The sequence below is a fragment of the Typopeltis vanoorti genome, chromosome 8, assembly GCF_054136105.1.
Source record: "Typopeltis vanoorti isolate ZY-2024b chromosome 8, IOZ_Tvanoo_1.0, whole genome shotgun sequence".
Lineage (NCBI taxonomy): Eukaryota > Metazoa > Arthropoda > Arachnida > Uropygi > Thelyphonidae > Typopeltis > Typopeltis vanoorti.
Window position 1 is genome coordinate 90,211,802 of NC_143556.1, and position 19,987 is coordinate 90,231,788.

At 35.9% G+C, this 19,987-nt stretch overlaps 1 protein-coding gene across 7 annotated transcripts in view; it reads right to left on the reverse strand.

The window, feature by feature from the left end:
• Positions 1-19,987, reverse strand: part of LOC150104186 (uncharacterized) — a 712,768-nt gene that overhangs the window by 344,290 nt on the left and 348,491 nt on the right. For all 7 annotated transcript variants that reach the window (XM_090396809.1, XM_090396815.1, XM_090396810.1 and 4 more), the window contains one exon: positions 10,149-10,300. In XM_090396809.1, the coding sequence (XP_090252935.1) occupies positions 10,149-10,300 (152 nt within the window). The remainder of the gene's footprint in view (positions 1-10,148; positions 10,301-19,987) is intronic.

Below are 19,987 nucleotides of genomic sequence, written 5' to 3' on the forward strand. Positions count from 1 at the left end.
CACCTTCTTGGCCAACGGCTACAATCCACATAAAATAAACAAAATACTAAACACTCTTAAGAAACCCCTCCCACCACAGAGAACTACAACAAAACAGTCACCATCCCTTACATTAAAGGCACATCCGAAAAGATCTCAAGAATTCTAATAAACATAAACTACGCACTACATTCAGACCATGTAGCAAATTAGCTACCCTCATCCGCTCACCCAAGGACAGCATTCCTCCTTTATCACATCCAGGAGTCTACCAAGTACCCTGCTCATGTAATCAAGCCTACTACGGTCAAACAGGAAGAACTGTGAACATCTGCATCAGCGAAACATAAAAGATACGTCCGAAATTATCATTATGGGAAGTTGGGCCTAGCAGACCATGCTCTGGATACCCCTGCACACAGGATCAACTGGAAAAACACAAAAGTACTACACAGAAACCCATATAAATCAGAGAGATTGTTCTTAGAGGCGACAGAAGCCCTAAAACACACTCCAAATCTCAACAAATATGGCTGTATTAACTTGCCGAAGATCTGGGAGACAGTCATATTAAGAAAAAACTAGCACTTTTCTAGGACTCTAGTAATATGTGATAGCTCTGTTTTTTTTTTTTTTTTCTCAGATAGAGGGCGCCAAAATCAGGACTCTAGTCTTTGTGTTGCTGCTACAATTTTGTTTAAGTACACCATGTTGTTATAGTCTCGCGTATTGTGACAAACAGTGTTTTTGTGCTCTGAAGATGCTGGTTAAGTTATAACACCAGCGAAATATCAGCAATAAGTTAATAAATAAATTATTTACTTAGTTTCTGTGTTCTATTATATACCGTTAAAATAATAAACAACATGTTCGACGAACACATAAGTCTGTCCACACGTTTAAAAATCACCCATGTCAGATCTCCCAAAGAACAACATTTTGACTGTCACTGTTCTTATTGGCCCCCCCAAAAAACATTTATGCAATATATAGTTTACAAACCTAGCAAAAACACTCTTAATTGCACAGTGATAAACAAAGAAAATGTCATTAATAACTATCGCTGACATTGGGAAATAGCTATGTGCAACTATATATGCATATACTGACCTGAGTTACCACATAGGCTGCACTGTTTAAGATCCCAAGAATTAACTTACCAGCCAAGGCCACAATTCAGAATAAAAAAAAATCAAAATAAATATTTTGTCATTTATATTGGTATCCACATATAAAATTACATTCATACATTTCTTTAAACTGAAAACATAACTTCATTTCATGTTATCCTAAGTCTCTGGTGATTAGTATTTTTGAAAGTCCTGTCCTTGCCAGGGTAGTAATCAAAACATGTCCAGATAGCATCTCTCATAAATACAGCATACTAGAAAGTAATATGCACTCCTTAAAGAATGTGCTTGAATTTTAGTGGGCACTTAAAACTCCTCACACACTAAAGGTCAACTAATCTTAACAAAAAGCATTAGTGTGAATGTAATTTCTTGTGTAACCAAATATACCCATAGTGGCATATAATATGCGTAACAATTAGCATGAAATCTTAAAATCCTTTCCTTCCACACTCACTTTTTGTTCAGGCAATTAGACTCTTCTGTTCCATCATTCATACTCTCTTCCACTCCTGCAATCTCACTCATGTTTGTTCCATCAGTATGTCTTGCAATCAGAATCACATTCTCAGCACTTATTTTCCCACTTATGTGCTTAATACTATTAACATCTTTATACTCTTCACGGCCTTCCAACCTTTTTCAAAAACTCACTCATTATTATTTAAAGCAAGGTATAAGTTTGGTTTGGTTTCTTCTATCATCAAGGGATTAACTTGCATTAAGGTAAAATCTGCAAGTTAAACTCTTGCAGCTTTTACCTAAACATAAAAAATTTAAGTGATAACTAAAAACATATTCTAGTTATTTGTTTTACAACTTTAAAGTTTCTTGTTTCTTTTCTATGATCAAAGTTGTACCTTTTATACCTTTACTGGGACATGCCATAAAGTGTCATTCCATAAAACTACTTACAATCCAAGTGCTTCCAGCAGCAGAAGTTAGTTTTCAGTAGCCAACACTACAAGCATTAGGCTACTCCCAACTATGACATGTTGACTTATTTTCACATATTTCAATGTGGATAGATGATGCTAAAAATAAACACGTTTAGCAAACAGAGTTTCAAAGTGTGGATTTTGATATTGTCTACTAGTAAATATCATTTACAATATAGTGAATAGTTTGAATCTTGTTTTTGTGCATTTCATAATGTAACAAGAATTCACTATTATGCAAGTTTATTTGTAAGTTAACTGAAGACTTGTCAAGCAATTCCTTTTGGTAATTACATTTCTGAATATTCAACTTGAATATTCAGTAACAATTTTGGGATTTTTATCCTTTTCAAGGCTACACAGTATCAGTGCTAGAATATATCATTGCTTCATCTTGAACACACATATATATATATAGCTTAAAAATGACATAGAATTCAAACCATTTTGAGAAACTTCACATTTAATTTCAATAAAAATACACGTTGACTGCATATATAAACTTAATATTTTGAATCTTGTTTTTGTGCATTTCATAATATAGTAAGAATTCACTACTATGCAAGTTAATCACTATTAAGCGATTTACCTTAGTCAATTTTAATTGTCATCTATTTTGTCACATAAGAAGCTATTGGGACATTTTGACAGTGACTTTCCTATCATAACCTCTCTTAACAATGAAATTTTTGTTCTGTCTATAATAAATTAAGATTTTTCTATGCTCTAATGTAAAGAATTAAGTTAATAGTCTTAGCAGAGGACATGTAAATGCAGAGCACTCTTAAATTGCAAATCATGATATTAATTCTTTCTTTAGTTCCCAACTGCCCTTGGCATTACTGCTATTTAAAATGTATACAGTTTCATATTTGCTACTAACCATCTTTACTGTTTTTGGAGAAATACTGTCAGATGGAGAGCAAGTTGATTTCTTCAAGCCCCCCCCCCCCCTCCTATTCTGACCTTTGTTTGTCTAATTAAGATGATTAGAGTCAAATTGTTATATTCACTTAGACATTCATAGTTAAACTATTTATGCACAAGTGTAGAAGACATTAAGAAGTTTGATAGAGATAGCAACTTCATGAAGTTCAGATTCAAATTTATTTGACAAAATTTGCAGAATGCTTGACTTGGTTGCTTATCCAAAGTTATAGTGCTAGTAAAGTCTCACAAGAATAGAAAAAAAAGAGAACAGAATAACATACCAATGCACAAAAAAGATGGTGTGAAAACAGAGGCATCAAATTTATGGAATGACTTATACTTCTGGAGGAGTGTTAATGGCCTGGATAAATCAGTGAGGTTTGAAATTCAAAACTGAGTAACTAGGTTATGAATTTCTATGCAAGACAGTGTGATCTGTTCAGATGAACCCTGATTTCATCAATCTACTTACATTTTATAATAAGGTAATTCTGGTAGAAAGGCTTATACATTGGCTATTCATAACTATTATTTTTTAGGAAATAAAAAAAGGCAATAAATAGGAAAGAAAAAAAAAAGGAAATAAGCAATCTCTCAAGAAAAGAATATGAAGCTCTGCATGAAATTAAAAACAATAGAATAATAATTATGAAAGTGGATAAGGAGAATGTCATTGTGGTTTTAAACCAAAAAGATTACACAGGTAAGCTTGCCTGCTTAGTTTTGAAATCGCTCTACCTTCCTTCCTTTAGACAATGATCCCACCAATACACAGATCAACATTTTCTCAACATATCTAAATAATCAGCACCTCAGGATCCAGTTTAGCTTGGAAAAGGAAAACAACAACAGTCTCCTATTCCTAGACACTGATTATACATCAGCCTTATGGATACCTGGCATTCTCTATTTACAGAAAACCTACACATACTGGTAGATACAATCACCAGCAGTCACACTATCCTACCTGGGAGTATATACCCCAACAATATGGGAGTATAAAAACCCTATATCACAGGTTAAAATTAATCGGTTCTGATAGCAGTGCCCTATTGAACTTGACAATATTCTCAAAACTTTTTTAGCCAATGACTACAACCCCCCCCCCACACACACAATCCAAAAAATTTATTAAAACCCGATAATCACAACCCCCCCCCCCTCCTCTCCAACCCTTCAGAGCAGAGATTGCATAAAATCTATCATCATTCCATATATCCAGGGCACATATGAAAAATGAACAAAAAACCTAAAGAAACACAACCTTACAACCACTTACAGACTACATAAAAAATTGGCATTCCTTATCCAGGCCACCAAACACCAGTCACATTCCCTAGACTTACCAGGTCCCTTGCAGTTGCAAACTGTCCTACTAAGGCCAGACAGACAGGACAGTCAATATCAGAATTTCTGAACACAAGTACTACATCTGGTCCACCGTTATAGCCACTCTGGACTTGCTGACCATGCTTTGGACACCCCTCGCAGGATAAGCTGGAGAAGGCCACTCTATTACACCATAGAAAATACAAATATAAGAGGCCATTCCTTGAATTTGCCTCATCCGTGAGAAACTTTCCAAACCTCAACGAATTTGGGTGCATGAAGCTACCCCAAATTTGGGAAGCACTCATTCTTAGATCTTCAGCCCAATGGCCAAGATCACCCAACATAGCACTAGGGGGGCAACATTTGGGAGACACTAGTCCCGACTCTGGTTGCCTTTCTTCAGCCACATTTCCCAGTGTTAGTGCCTGCATACACATATCAGTTTTGTGATCTCTGATGATGGCAAAGTGACATTGCCAAAATATAGGTAAGTATTAAAAAGCAAGCAGTGATAGCACAGTGATAAAAAAACACTCAACAGGCATGTAGTCAGGACTACATATCCATACTTGAAGTATAAAAAGCCATCAAAGGCCTGAAATGTGGAAAGACAGCAGGAGTAGATGATATTTGACCAGAAATGCTCAAGTATGGAGGTATAAAAGTCTTACAGTGGCTGCACTGCATAGTTCAGAAAGCATGGACAGAGAGACGAATTCCAGATGATTGGATTTATGTAGGATTTATGCAAGTATACTTGAGAAACGGTTGAGAAGGATCGTGGAAGAAAAGCCTGAATCCAGCTTGATCGTGAAGAACAAGCTGGATTCAGGCCAAATAAAGGCTGTCAGTGTCATATCTTCACTTTACGACAAATCGCTGAAAAATCATGGGAATATAACAAGATCTGTATTTAAGTTGTGTAGATCTGGAAAAGGCATATGACAAAGTGCCAAGAGAGAAGCTATTCAATACGCTACAGTTATATGGTGTCAATGGGACATTATATCAAGCAATACGTAATCTTTATTTGAGTTGTAAGTCAGCAGTTTGAATTGAAGGAAGTACAGGAAGATGGTTTAATGTTAAATCTGGTATCAGACAAGAATATACATTATCTCCTCTGTTATTCATTATCTATATGGATCACATTATGAAGGAAAGTGGTACTGTGATAAACCAATTTTGATAAACCCCATATCAAAATTGGAGATGTTAATGTCAGCTCTTTGCTTTATGTGGACGATGTTATACTTCTAAATAAATCCGCTACAAGTCTGCAAGATTCCCTGACGAAACAGAATAACTGTTGTAATATATATGGTATGAAGGTCAGCAATAACAAGACAAAGATAATGAAAATAGGCAGCAGCACTGAAAAAATCAACTGCACTGTGAATGGAGAACCTATAGAACAAGTAAAACATTTCAGCTACTTAGGCACAATTTTTACTGAAGATGGTAAATTAAATATGGAAATAGACAACAGAATCAACAAAAAAACTGGTATGGTAGGAAGTCAACTGAATAAATCTATATGGAATAAGAGAGAAATTAGTCAAAACATTAAATTAGCTTGTATACAAGACAGTGTTCAAACCAATTTTAACTTATGGATCTAAGAGCTGGGTCAGAAGTAAAACACTTGACCAAAGACTAAGACTGCAGATATGGGAGTCCTGAGAAAGATTAGGGGCATGAACAGATGGCATCAATGGCAATATCACATTAAAAACGAGGATATTAGGAAAGAACTTGACATTGTCAGCATCAAGGAATGTGCTAGCAGAGCTATTCTCAGGTGGCATGGTCACTTAAACCGAATGGGCGAGGAAAGATTAGCAAAACAAGTGTTCTTTGTCAGGTTGGCAGGAAAAAGACCCAGAGAAAGATCAAGATATAGTCTGATTGATACAGTAAAAAGTGATTAGAAGATAGAAATGTACAATCTGATAATGCTGGAATCTTGACAGGTAACAGACTGATTTGGAGGAAAATTGTAGATATGAAGTTAGTAATGATTTAAATTTTTCATGTAGTACTATGATATCCTGTACACTTCTCGAGGGTACATGGCAGGAATTTGATGATGATAATTAATATTTAGTATACGTTGTTATTTTCTGATGAATAATAGTTATAAGGTAACAACAGTACTACCTAAGAGATATGGATGCTTATGCTCTTTGATTATGTAAATATGTTTCACAGGATACTATGTGGAAGTTACTTTAAAAATTGTCAACTGAAACATATTAACGTAATCAAGTAGCATAAGAATCTGTACCTCTCTCTCAGATAGTACTACTGCCAATTAATATGATTTAGAGAGCAGAATGATAGATGATATATCAGTAGATAATTAACAGAGAATTACCATCTAGGAAAAGGAGGATGCTCAGTAGGATGGCACATGGCTCTATCCTTTGGCCACTAATATTTAATATGTATATGAAGTCAGAATGGTGTGGAGGAAGATATTTATTGGTTTGTTTGTGTAATGACGCTAGCCACAGACAGTGATGTACTTGATTTCATGAAAATTTGAACTGTGTAGTAACAGCAGATAAAAACCAGAGCACATTTAATACTGCCCGCATAAGTTGGTTGACAAAGCTGGCATAGAATTTACTTAAGGGATGGGATTGAAATTGATAAGAGAATGAAGAAGGTTCAGAAGTGAGTGACAAAGATAATTTCAATCTGTTAAATCACATGTATTCGTAATTACAGAACAATGTTTATGAGAATAGATTGAGGGAATACTAGTTGCAAATTGTGGTAGAAATGAGAAAGAAAGAGGATATTTGATTAAAATACATAAGATGAAAGTTTGATGGAACTGTACTCCAGGAAATTGATGAAGTCAGAGATTTGGGAGTGTTAGTGGATAATTAGTTTGAGGGCACACAGCAAAAGTGGCTAAAACAGGTAATCAGATTACTTGGTTACCGAAGAATTCTTTTATAAGCAGACAAGCAGGTTATTATTCCTCTTTACTGATCCTTGATAAGACCCCACTTTGACTACTGTGTGCAGATCTGAGCACCAGGGTTTCTTGGTGATGAGGAAGAGGATCCAGAGGCGAGTAACCAAGATAGTAGCAGATCTATGGCATGAACCTTATGAGAACAGTTTGAAGATTTGTGGGTATAAAAACTGGTTGATAGGCAGAAAAGGGTGGTGTGATTGATACATGAATTACTGAAAGATTTTTACAAGATTAATTCAGAGGAAATTTTTCAGAACAGGTCTTGTAGTGGGAAAACTAGGGGCTGTTGGATTCTGATTATGTAGAGATTAGAGTAATTATTATTTGGTTCAGAATCCAACATGATCTTCCATCACAAAGGCCAGACTTGTAAATATTATTTAATGTAAACAACTTATTTTACAATTTAATATTCATATAACTACTTTAATTTTGTCTAATATCTAATTATTTAATCAAAGATATATGTATTAATAGTGATAAGACTGTATTAAATATTATTAAGCTATTTTAATTATTACTATGTTAATATTATAAGAACTTGTATTTGATAATTTAACTGCACATTATTTGAAATGTAAATATTCCTTATTTATTCCTATTTGTAGAAGTTTAGCGTTATGCAATACCTCAATTTTATTATATTTTGTTTGGCTGTCATGGAAATGTATGTAAGTGAACGAGCACGTTTTTGGAACAGAACGTGGGGAGAAAGCTGAAAGTTTACTAAAAGGGAATTAGTTAAAGAGATCACAAGAAGAATTTAGGCGGGAAAAACTGATATAAAAAGCGAGGAACGCTGGAAAAGGGAAAGCATTAGAGATTTATTACAAAGGGATTGGCATTAGGTTGGAAGCGGAGCATTCGGAATATTAAGGTTGGAATAATCTTACCGATAATCTTTTCTTCTTTGTTTACTTATACGTAAACACTTTGAACAGTAAACGGCACTCATTAAAATAATTCTTCTAAGCAATAACTGAATTAATCATCGGTCACAATACACATAAACGTTGTTGCATAAAGTACTACTAATCACTCATGAAATAAGGCAACACACAATAATTCCTTAACTTGAGGTTTTATAAGCACAGTTGTTCATTCCTCCGGCACTATAATTCTAAGCACAGCTAACGGTAAACTTCAATTTTTACAGCCTCTACTATTCTAGTAACTCTGTGCTTTATTTCAAGATTCTGTGTGTCCTTGACAGGTCGGCCCAAAAATTAAATCTCAACTCAAGTAATCGCTAGTCTATCTGTAATCACTTAGCTATCTTCCGTAGCTTTATTTGTTATTCCGAAACTTATAAGCTAACCGCTTCTCGACTAGTAGACTTTATTTAGCTGTTTGAGTGACTTGCCGACTCGCTATTATCGCACTGTGATTTTCGAATGCCGAATGCTCCGCTTCCAACCTAATGCCAATCCCTCTCTAATAAATCTCTAATGCTTTCCCTTTTCCAACGTTCCTCACTTTTTATATCAGCTTTTCCCGACTAAATTCTTCTCATTATCTCTAACTAATTCCCTTTTAGTAAACTTTCAGCTTTCTCCCCACGTTCTGTTCCGAAAACGTGCTCGTTCACTTACATACGTTTCCGTGACAACCAAACAAAATATAATAAAATTGAGGTATTGCATAACGCTAAACTTCTACAAATAGGAATAAATAAGGAATATTTACATTTCAAATAATGTGCAGTTAAATTATCAAATACAAGTTCTTATAATATTAACATAGTAATAATTAAAATAGCTTAATAATATTTAATACAGTCTTATCACTATTAATACATATATCTTTGATTAAATAATTAGATATTAGACAAAATTAAAGTAGTTATATGAATATTAAATTGTAAAATAAGTTGTTTACATTAAATAATATTTACAAGTCTGGCCTTTGTGATGGAAGATCATGTTGGATTCTGAACCAAATAATAACTACTCTAATCTCTACATAATCAGAATCCAACAGGGCCATCCGCGGAAACCGAGTAAGAGAGTGTAGTTAGCAAGGGTGCTAGAACTAGTTTTTTTTTTTCCCACGAAAGAGTGGAATCGGTTGCCAGAATCTGTCATGGGTGCCATGACTGTGAATGAGTTCAAAGCAAAGTATGATAAATACTGCAAAAATGTTGGGTAGTGCTTGATATGATGTTTACGGCCTCCCTCGAAGTCTAAGGACTCTATGGAGTAACCTATAATAATAATAATAATAAACATCATACAGGGCAGACACAAAGAAGCTTTTCATAGTGTAGCAAGGATGGAGAGATAAACTGTTTATTAAAAACTGAGTAAGTGTGTAGAAAGCGAGGAGTCTTCATTTCCCTTATCTCAAGTATGCAGAGTGCACCTTTGTGTGGGTGATGAGAGAGAGAGAGCACTTTCAGTGATGCTGAATAAATTCAAGAACATTTATTACAGGCAATACTGAGATAAATCTAATAACATGGAGGTCATCACCAAGGTTAACAATATTAATAATTGAATTGTCCTGTATGAAGCCTATAGCTAACAAAGGGGATGATCAACAGAATGACTTTTTCTATTTTCTGTTGTTTTTTATTATTACTATTCATCCTTCTATGATGAGAGTAATATATCCAGTTTCTATAACTCAAGATTCCAAAAGAGTCACTTTTTTTTGCCTTCATTTGCATACTTTCTAAACTTTTTATTGACAATGCACTTAAAAAAAATATCACAATTTTCACAAGTGGTGCAATGCTTCTAAATAAGCTATACAACTTTCTACATCATTAATAATATTTGCTTTGGCCTTAAATAGATTTCTAACTCAGATGTGATTCTCAAAACGAAAGCAAATTTAATAATTAACCTGATATGTTCAGCAGTCCTATTAGATTGCAATGCCTCTTCTTGTGCTTGTGACAACTGATACTGTAAATTTTTCACTTCTTCTTGAAGAGTGGAAATGGAAACTTTATGAGAAGCAAGAGTTTCTTGATAATTGCTGTCATGTTGTTGGGACTGTAAAAAAAATGTACAATTCATTTCCACCTTTTATATTTTTTTTTTATTTTATTTTTTGTATAATACATTTTTTCTATTAGAATTTAAATGGTTTAGAAATATACTATATGACAACTGAAAGAGTTATGAAAATAATGGTCTGACAAATAAAAGCAGCTATCATATGGACTGCATATGCAACACTGTGAACCAAACTATGGAAGATAAGAGCCACACCACACACACACACACACACACACACACACACACAACTTCTACAATGTGTTTATTGACTTTCAGTCATATTTTGTACCAGTGCTATAGGAAATCCAGATAAGCTGCAAGAGCACTGTCAAGAAACAAATGCCCTACCAAGAAAACATCAGCAAACATGAGTCTAAAAACAAACAATAATATGGTTAAGAATAATGCTTATTACTATAATTGTCTAAAATTTAAAAATCATTTATTGGCATAATGACTATCAAATATTTTTATTATTTAATTTAATCCTCCCACCTAAAAAAAAGAGATAATTTTAAAACACACTTTATGATAGTAGCCTAGCAATTGTTAAATACAGCATAACAATATACCAAATTTGAACTTAAAATAAAGCTGCTGGTTGATATTTATCATTATACTACATCCAACAAGAAGAGACTATCCAGATGACTGCATATGTTTGTACTATAACATTACCATTATGTGACACCTCCACGGAGTCACTGTGAGAGGCAGTCCACACAACTCACCATTTAAACTACTACTTAATCCTCCTTCTACATCTCATACACACAAAGTAGTAGACTGACATAGCTAAATATTAGCTTCTTTTCCCCAGACAACACCAAGCAGTAGATAAGAGAAATGAAGGTAGCAGAAGTTAGGTGACTAAGGGATGCATCAAGATTTTATATACTTGAGAAACTGCTATTTGTGCATCAATGATGTAGAAAATGATTTAAGAAGAAATATCAAACTTTCTGCTAACTGGATAAAACAATACTTATTAAATCTTAATAAAACAAATATCTTTGAATGATTTAAGTGGACTAGCAGTGTGGGCAAAGGAAAGTGGTCATTAGTTTAATATATCAAACTGTAAGGTTATGCCCTCTGGTATGAAATGTTTATAAGCTTCTCTTTTCAATTATGTTTATCAGTCTTGTGTGGATATTCAGTTCTTCTAGAATACTTTTAATTGTTTACTTTTCTGTCCAAGACACTTAACCATGTTCTCCACCACCAGAGATTGTGGACCTCAATTCTTCTTCAGTCAACTTTTGTCATAGTCCAAGACTCAGAAGCAGAGAGAAAGATCAAAAAAACTGAGATTTCTACAAGCTTAATTTTCTTCTTTTTGGAGATGTGCTTGTCTTTCCAGATCTTGGTTAAATCAGTCATGGCTTTCTTAGCTAGTGCTATTCTTCTCATCTCTTTTTTATATCCATCCTTTTTGTTATTATCACTCCAAGGTAGTTGAAATGGTCGACAATTTCAATTCCTCCTATATCTATTTCTTCTGCGTTGTTTAAAATCATTATTTTGGTTTTATCTTGATTATTCGTAAACCGTGGCTTAGGCTTTCCCATTCTAATTGATTTAGGATGGATTTTAATTCCTGTTCACTTGTTGCTATTATCACTGTGTCATTTGCATATCATAGGTTAGTGATTGTTCGGCCACCTAATTTAATGCCTCCATTCCACTTTTCTAGAGATCTTTTCATTATAGTGTCGCTGTAAAGGTTGAATAGTAATGGTGAGCGTATGCATCCTTGTCTTGATTCTTTTTCAAAGTGGAATGCAGGGAACAGTGAGTTTTCAATTCTTACTGTTGCGTGATTTCCTTGATCTAAGTTCTTTATGAGGGTTATTAGACGGTTTGGTATTCCCGATTCTTGCATGATATCCCATAAGATATCCCACCTCATGTAGTCAAGATCGAAAAAACTTGGAGTAATCCATAAAGCATAGATAAAGGCTTAAGTTGAATTCCCTTGTTTTTTCAATTATTTGTCTGATGTTAGATATATGATCTCTAGTCCCTTGACCTTTTTTGAATCCTGCTTGTTCTTCTGAGATCTGATGGTCTATAAAACTGTGTAATCTTTCCTTAATGTGTAATAAAATTTTGCTGGTATGTGAGAGAGGGGCAATTGGTGCAGTAGTTTTCAGTTGTTGTGATTGTCTTTTTTGTAGATTGGGATAATGGTAGAATTGGTCCAGTTATTCGGCTATTTTCCAATCTTCCAGATTTTGTTGCATAAATCATGTAGCCAGTTGACTGCATTCTCTCCAAGGTTTTTCAACATTTCAGCTGGTATTGAATCAGGACCTGGGGCTTTGTTTTTCCTTAATTTTTTGATTGCTTGTTCTACTTCACTTTTGAGGATCTCTGGTTCGGTTTCCATGTTTTCCATAGCTGGGTCCTTGTAAAGCTCGGTGCAATATTCTTTCCATCTTCTGGTTATGTCATTAGTGTCATTTAAGATCTTGCCATTTTTCTCTGCAATTATATTAAATTTTGGTTTGAATTTTTTGATTATATCCTTAACTTTAAAAACACGTTTTTGAGAAAACGTGTTTTTAAAGTTAAATATAGTGTGGCTTTTTGTCACAAATTGTGCTGCAATTGTGTATCAGTTAGAAACAAGTGTCCTTCAGTGGTATTATTGTTTAGAACTGTGTTGTATATATTGTGTTTTCACTGCCGTTTGTTTCACTATATCAACGTGTAAAGATGGCGTCCAACAAGAAACGTACGTCAGCGGAGCGCAGGACTTCTACTACTACAAGAAAGGCCGGCTCAGCGTTGGATTTTTCGCAATGGATGCGTTGCGGAAACTGCTATATGTATGCACCGAAAAATGTGAAGGATCTGTGGTCGGTCTGGCAAAATGAAAAGAACGAAAATGTCGACGTATGTGAGAAGTGTCGGGATAGGCTGGAGCGTTTAGGAATGGAAGCTGACATCGGGACCGTAGCGGAAGAACTTCGGCGGGAGTTTATGAAAATGAAAAATGACCTTCATCTTCTTCATGAGGAAGTGGAAGTGATCGGTAAGGAGATACTGGAAGTTAAAGCGGAGTTTAATGTGTTAAACAGAGAAATTAGGACTATAGAGATTACTTTAGCTGAAGTAACTAGAACAGGATTACATATGGGTGAGTCTTTGGTGAATGATTCAGTAATAAATAGTATGGGAGTGATTGGCAGTCAATATAATAAAACCACAAGTGGCCTAGAAGAAATGAGATGTAGTGAGAGTGGGGGGGTAAGTAATAGAGAGTTGAGTAATGAAGCTGGGAGAGTCATGCTGAATAGTGTAGAGAATGAGTCCATGAGTGTGGACTTGAATGAAGTTAAGAGTAGTAAAATATATGGTGATTCTATGATTAAGGGTATGGAGAGTGGTATGCATGAGGAGTGCTTGGCTGATGGGACAATAGAAAGAGTGGCTTTAGCAATAAAGAGAGGGCATGAAGCAGACAAGATGATAGTTATGGTGGGTACGAATGACCTGAGAGGTAGTATAAATCGGGTAGGAAAAGATTTAAGAACATTATTAGATATTGTGAAGAGGAAAAGTGTCAATGGGAGAATAGTGTGTGTGCTGCCTCGTTTTGACAATTACGAGTTAAGTAGACGAGCAATGATAATGAATGATATGATTGCAAGAATGTGCAGAAAAAGAGGTCTGGAGTTTGTTGATGTTTGGAGTGTGTTTGAAGGAAAAAGGCAGTTGTATGCTAGAGATGGACTGCATCTTAACATGGAAGGACATAAGCGATTGAAGAAGTTATTGTTTTCTGAACAGGTTGAAGTTATTGGGCAGGGAAACTAATATTGAAAAGGTTGAGTGTAAGAGAGAGAAACTTTAGCACTGATTGTGTATTTATTGATCCTTATAGGCTGAATAAATTGCAGAAGAGAGGGGATAAAAATCGGCATAGGACTACGGTAGTTAATGACTTATATATCAGTTCTAAAGCCGGTACAAGATCTAGAGGGAATCTGCAATTTTTGTATACCAATGCTAGAAGCATTCGAAATAAGAGAGAAGAATTTTTGGCATTAGTCAGTGAAATCTCACCAAAAGTTGTAGGCATTAGTGAAACTTGGCTGTCAGCAGAAGATGTGGTCACTGGAATTGAATGTGATGGGTACACTATTTTCAGGGAGGATAGAGAAGATAGAACAGGGGGAGGAGTACTGTTGATGATAGCTGATGTGTTGCAGCCAAAGAAAGTAGTATATCATGATGATAGACATGTGAATAAGAGTTCATTTGAGGCAGTCTGGTGCGAAATAGCGACCAACGCAACCAAATATACAGTTGGATGCTGCTATAGGCCAGGGAGTACGGGGGGAGATATTGAATTCATGCATCAGCAACTTAGTGCAATGAGTGAAGACTTGGTGATTATTATGGGGGATTTTAATTACGGTGATATCAATTGGAAGGAGGAAATATCACGTAGCAAAAAGGAAATGGAATTCATACATCTACGAGATAATTACTTGAAACAGCACGTAACTGAAGGGACACGTGGTGTGAGAGTGTTGGACCTGGTTATTGGTTCAGAGGTTATATGCATAAGTAAGTTGTCCTCGTTACCTCCAGTTGGTGAAAGCGATCATGTGGTATTGACTTGGGAGGTTGCAAAATCTGTGGATTTTTCTATTAAGAAGGGGTATGTACGGAACTACAGGTTAGGCAATTATAACAAGCTTCGGAGTGAGCTTGCAGCCATCCCATGGCAGAACATATTGCAAGGGAAAGATGTTAGCAGTGCTTGGGATAAAATCAGCGGGTATCTGAGGAAAGCAATATCAGATTGTGTCCCCATGGTTAGGAGGTCAAACAAGGCAGGCATTAGATGGATGAGCAGTAGTATCAAGCTTGAACTGCAAAAAAAGAAAATGTTATGGAGAATTTACAAGGAGAAAGGCGATCAGGACACCCATGAGCAGTACAAGGCTCAAGCTAGGAAAGTTACCAGCATAGTAAGAAAAGCTAAATCAGATTATGAGAAGACCTTAGCCAAAGAGATCAAGGGTAATCCCAAAGAGTTCTTCCGCTATGTGGCAAGTAAGAGGAAGAATGACTTCGGAAGGATAACCTTAGTGGGTGCTGATGGTATTGAGGTGACAAAATCAGATGTAATAGTCGAGTTACTGAGTGATCACTTTTCAAAAGTCTATCACCCAAGTGAGGATATCTCTATACCTACAGCAATACCTAATGTGAGAATTGAAGCTAAAGAATCAGAGGTATTAAATATATTGCAAAACTTAAATGCAAACACTGCGGTAGGCTTAGATGGAATATCAGCTCGGGTGTTGCGTGAATGTGCAAATGAATTGTCAACCCCTCTCACCTGGATATTTAACTTAAGTTTGAACTCTGGTATGGTCCCTAGGGAGTGGAAGTTAGGCAAAGTGGTTCCTTTGCATAAGGGTGGCTCTAAAACTGTATTGAATTACAGACCAATCACCATCTCAGGAGTAGTGGTAAAAGTATTGGAAAAGTTGGTTAAAGACAAAATTCAAGAATGGGTGGATCAGGATATGATACTCTATAGAGGCCAACATGGTTTTGTTAAAGGTAGATCCTGCCTTAGCAATCTATTAACTATTCATAATAGAATAACATCTGAGTTGGACAAAGGAACTGGCTACACAGTGGTACTTCTGGATTTTGCTAAGGCTTGTGACAGGATACCCCATAGAACACTGTTACGCAAATTGGAGCAGATGGGAATGGATATTAAATTGGTGATATGGATAGGAGAATGGCTCAGGGAGAGATACCATAAGGTGGTGTATGGAGGAGCCGAGTCCAGAATGAGGCAGGTGACCAGTGGTGTGCCTCAGGGCTCTGTGCTTGGGCCAATGTTGTTTAATTTGTATATAAATGATATAGGAAACGGCTTAAAGGGAGATATTCAGTTGTTTGCTGATGATGCAAAGTTGTGTAGTGCAATAAAAAATCAAGCTGATGTTGAAAGTTTGCAGGAGGATTTAAATAAGCTGGTAAAATGGGCAAAAGAAAATGGATGTCAGTTCAATGTGGAAAAGTGTAAAGTCATGCATTTTGGGATTAAAAGATTACCAGCTGTGTACTACATCGATGGAAAGGTACTCCAAGAGATTGATGAGGCTAGGGACTTAGGGGTATTGGTAGATAGGGAGATGAAGTTCAGAGGACACATTGCTAAGGTGTCCAAGATTGCACATAGGATTACTTGGTTGTTGAGGAACACACTGACATCCAGAGATAAAGAGGTTATTATTCCCCTTTATAAAGCACTGATACTTCCACATTTGGATTACTGTGCTCAGGTCTGGTCACCTGGATTCCTTGGAGATGAGGAGGCTGTGGAGAGGGTTCAGAGAAGAGTGACCAAGTTGGTGAGTGATATAAAAAATGCTCCCTACATTGATAGATTGAGAGCTTGTGGATTGCAGAGATTGGTTGATAGGCGAAGAAGAGGGGATATGATAGAAACATTCAAATTACTAAAAGGTTTTTATAGGATTGATGCAGGGGAAATGTTTCAGCTGTGTGAAAGTGATGGAAGAACAAGAGGTCATCTCTGGAAATTAAAGAAGAGTGTGGTTAACAAAGGTGTCAGAACAAGGTTTTTTACCTGGAGGGTGGTGAATGAGTGGAATTCATTGCCTGACTTAGTTGTGAGCTCTTCGTCTGTAAATGAATTCAAGAAGAGATATGACAGATATTGTTTTGCTAGTTTGGGTCTCCCGCGATGAGTCTACTGACTCCATGGAGATACCCGTAATAATAATAACCTTCTTGAATAAATCTGCTGTTTCATTACAGTTGGAGTGTCTTTCTATTTCTTTACAGACGTTTTGCATATAGCTATTTTTATCTTTTTGACAAGATTTCTTAATAGCTTTATTCAGGTTCAGGTAATTTGGGTTTTGCCAATCTGTAATTTTAATTTGTTTCATTTTTTCAATTAGTTCTAGGGTTTCTTTTGTAATCCATGGACTACCATTCTTCTTTTTTATTGGGATGTTTTTGGCTGCAGATTTTGCAATGGTTTGCTTTATGATTCAATGCTTTGTTCCTGAGGTATGCTTTTTTGTTTCTTGAGCTCTGATTCAATGTCCATTGTAAATTTGTTGTCCATTTGTGAAAAGTAATATCTTTTGTTGCTGTTATTCTTGTTTGCTTTCAGATGGATCATTAAATTAGAGATTAATAATTGATGGTCTGATCTACAATCTGCACCTGGCAATGTTTTGATGTTATTGATTAGTGTCCTCCATCTTCTGTCAATTAAAATGTAGTCAATTTGATTCTTACATTGATTCCCAGGTGCTACTCATGTGTACAGCCTCCTTTTGTGCTGTTGTGCACAGTGTTAGTGATTGCTAATTCCTTTCAATGCAGAACTCCAATAGTTTTTCACCTCGTTCGTTTCTAATTCCTAGTCCATAATTTCCAATGATTCCATATAATTGATATGGAATCATTGGAAAACATGTGCATTGAATCCCACCTTAGCATTGAAGTCTCCTAGAACTATTTGAATGTCCTTTCTTGTATTGTATCCATAGTTTCAATTAGGTCTTTGTAGAATTCCTCACTTTATCTTCTGCATTTGATGTGGGTGCATAAACTTGTATCAGCATTGCTGGAATTGGGTTGGTGTTTAATCTTACTGTTATGATTCTGTCACTGGCTGGGTTGTATCCTTTTACTGCTTTACTTATGTTTTTATTAATAATGATGGCAACTCCCTTTTCACTGTTATGGTCTGAACCAGAGAAAAACACCTTGTTTCCCCTTATGTGTTGTAAAATGACCACATTCTTTCCAGTGAGTCTCAGCCAACTCTAAGATTAGTATCTTATTGTCTTCCATTTCATTCTGAATTATGTCTAGTTTCCCAGGTTGCTGGAGTGCTCTGATGTTCCATGTTCCTATCTTGAAGGCCTTTCTGAGAGTTATTTTATGATGATCTGACTGGTGATCTTGTGGGCTGGGATTGTCATCAGTCTTGTTGACGTCATAGTTCCTCAGCCTAGTTAAATTTGATCTTTGTTGTACATTCCTTTCCCCTCTGTGCTTAGAGGTACTACCTTGGAGTGCCAGGCTGGCAGCTGCCCCCCCTCTGTTATAAGTCTGCATCATCATGAAGGTTATCATGGGATAATAGTAGAGTGGTTTCCTGTTGCCTTCTCTACCACAGTATCCTGGCCAGAGAGATAAACAGTTTGTCATAGCTCAAGGTTATCATGTTGGAGCCAAGTCAGTCCTCTGGATCTCCGCTTCTTATAGCTAGATATTACATAATCTAGATCTTATAGCTAGACAACACCAAGCAGCAGACAAGAGAAATGAAGGTAGCAGAAGTTAGGTGACTAAGGGATGCATCAAGATTTTATATACTTGAGAAACTGCTATTTGTGCATCAATAATGTAGAAAGTGATTTAAGAAGAAATATCAAACTTTCTGCTAACTGGATAAAACTTATTAAATCTTAATAAAACAAATATCTTTGAATGATTTAAGTGGACTAGCAGTGTGGGCAAAGGAAAGTGGTCATTAGTTTAATATATCAAACTGTAAGGTTATCACTCTGGTATGGAATGTTTATAAGCTGCATACTACGATGGAAGTGGACTGTAGGGAATTATCTAGCTGGGGATTTGGGAGTGATTGTGTAAAGGGAGTTCACAGGGCATGATGTTGAAACTGCTAACAAGTGGAGGTAAGATTATTATTGCTCTTTATATGGATTTGACAAAGCCACATCTGGACTACTGTGCATAGATCTGATTGCATGTGTTTCTTGAGGTAGTGACAATCCAGCACCAAGGCTTAGCGACAGGTTTGTATAATGCTCTATTCTCTATCAAGAACTGTTCCAACAAAAACTATCAGGTCAAGTGGATCAAACCTCCCTAATTTTTTTATCTTTGCAAATTCTTTCTTCAGAAACACAGTTCCAGTTGAAGTTTTTCTTCTAAATCTTCTTTTATCTGATCTCTCCATCTTTTCTGTGATCTTTATTAGTCTTCAATTTTAATTTCACACATTCTTCTTGGTATTCTTTCTAAATTTATTCACATTTTATGCCACAAGCACTTCAAGCGAGAGTTCCCAACATTTTTTTCACTGCATTCAGTACAACATAATCCTGATGTCCACATTTCTTATTCTATCTTATATTATACAGTGATACAGCTGGATCTTGCTAAGGCCTTTGACAGGATACCACATGGAATTCTAATCAGTAAACTGCAGCATATGGAAATGGATATAGGGTTGGCGAGATGGATAGGAGGGTGGTTGATGGATAGATACCAGAGAGTAGTTTATTCAGGGGTAGAGTCCAAAAGATGACCTGTGACTAGTGGTGTGCTGCAGGGTTCTGTTCTTGGACCACTACTATTTAATATGTTCATTAACAATATAGGAAAGGATCTGAGAGGAACTGTTCATTTGTTTGCTAATGATGCAAAGTAGGGCAGAGCAATAGTGAATGCATATGATGTCAAAATTTTGCAGAATGATTTTGATAGATTGGAGGACTGGGCTAAGGAGAATGGATGTCAATCTAATGTGGCAAAGTGTAAGGTTATGCATTTTGGGGTGAAAAGGTTAGCAGCAGTATACTACATTGGTGGAACTGTACTCCAGGAGATTGACGAAGCCAGGGA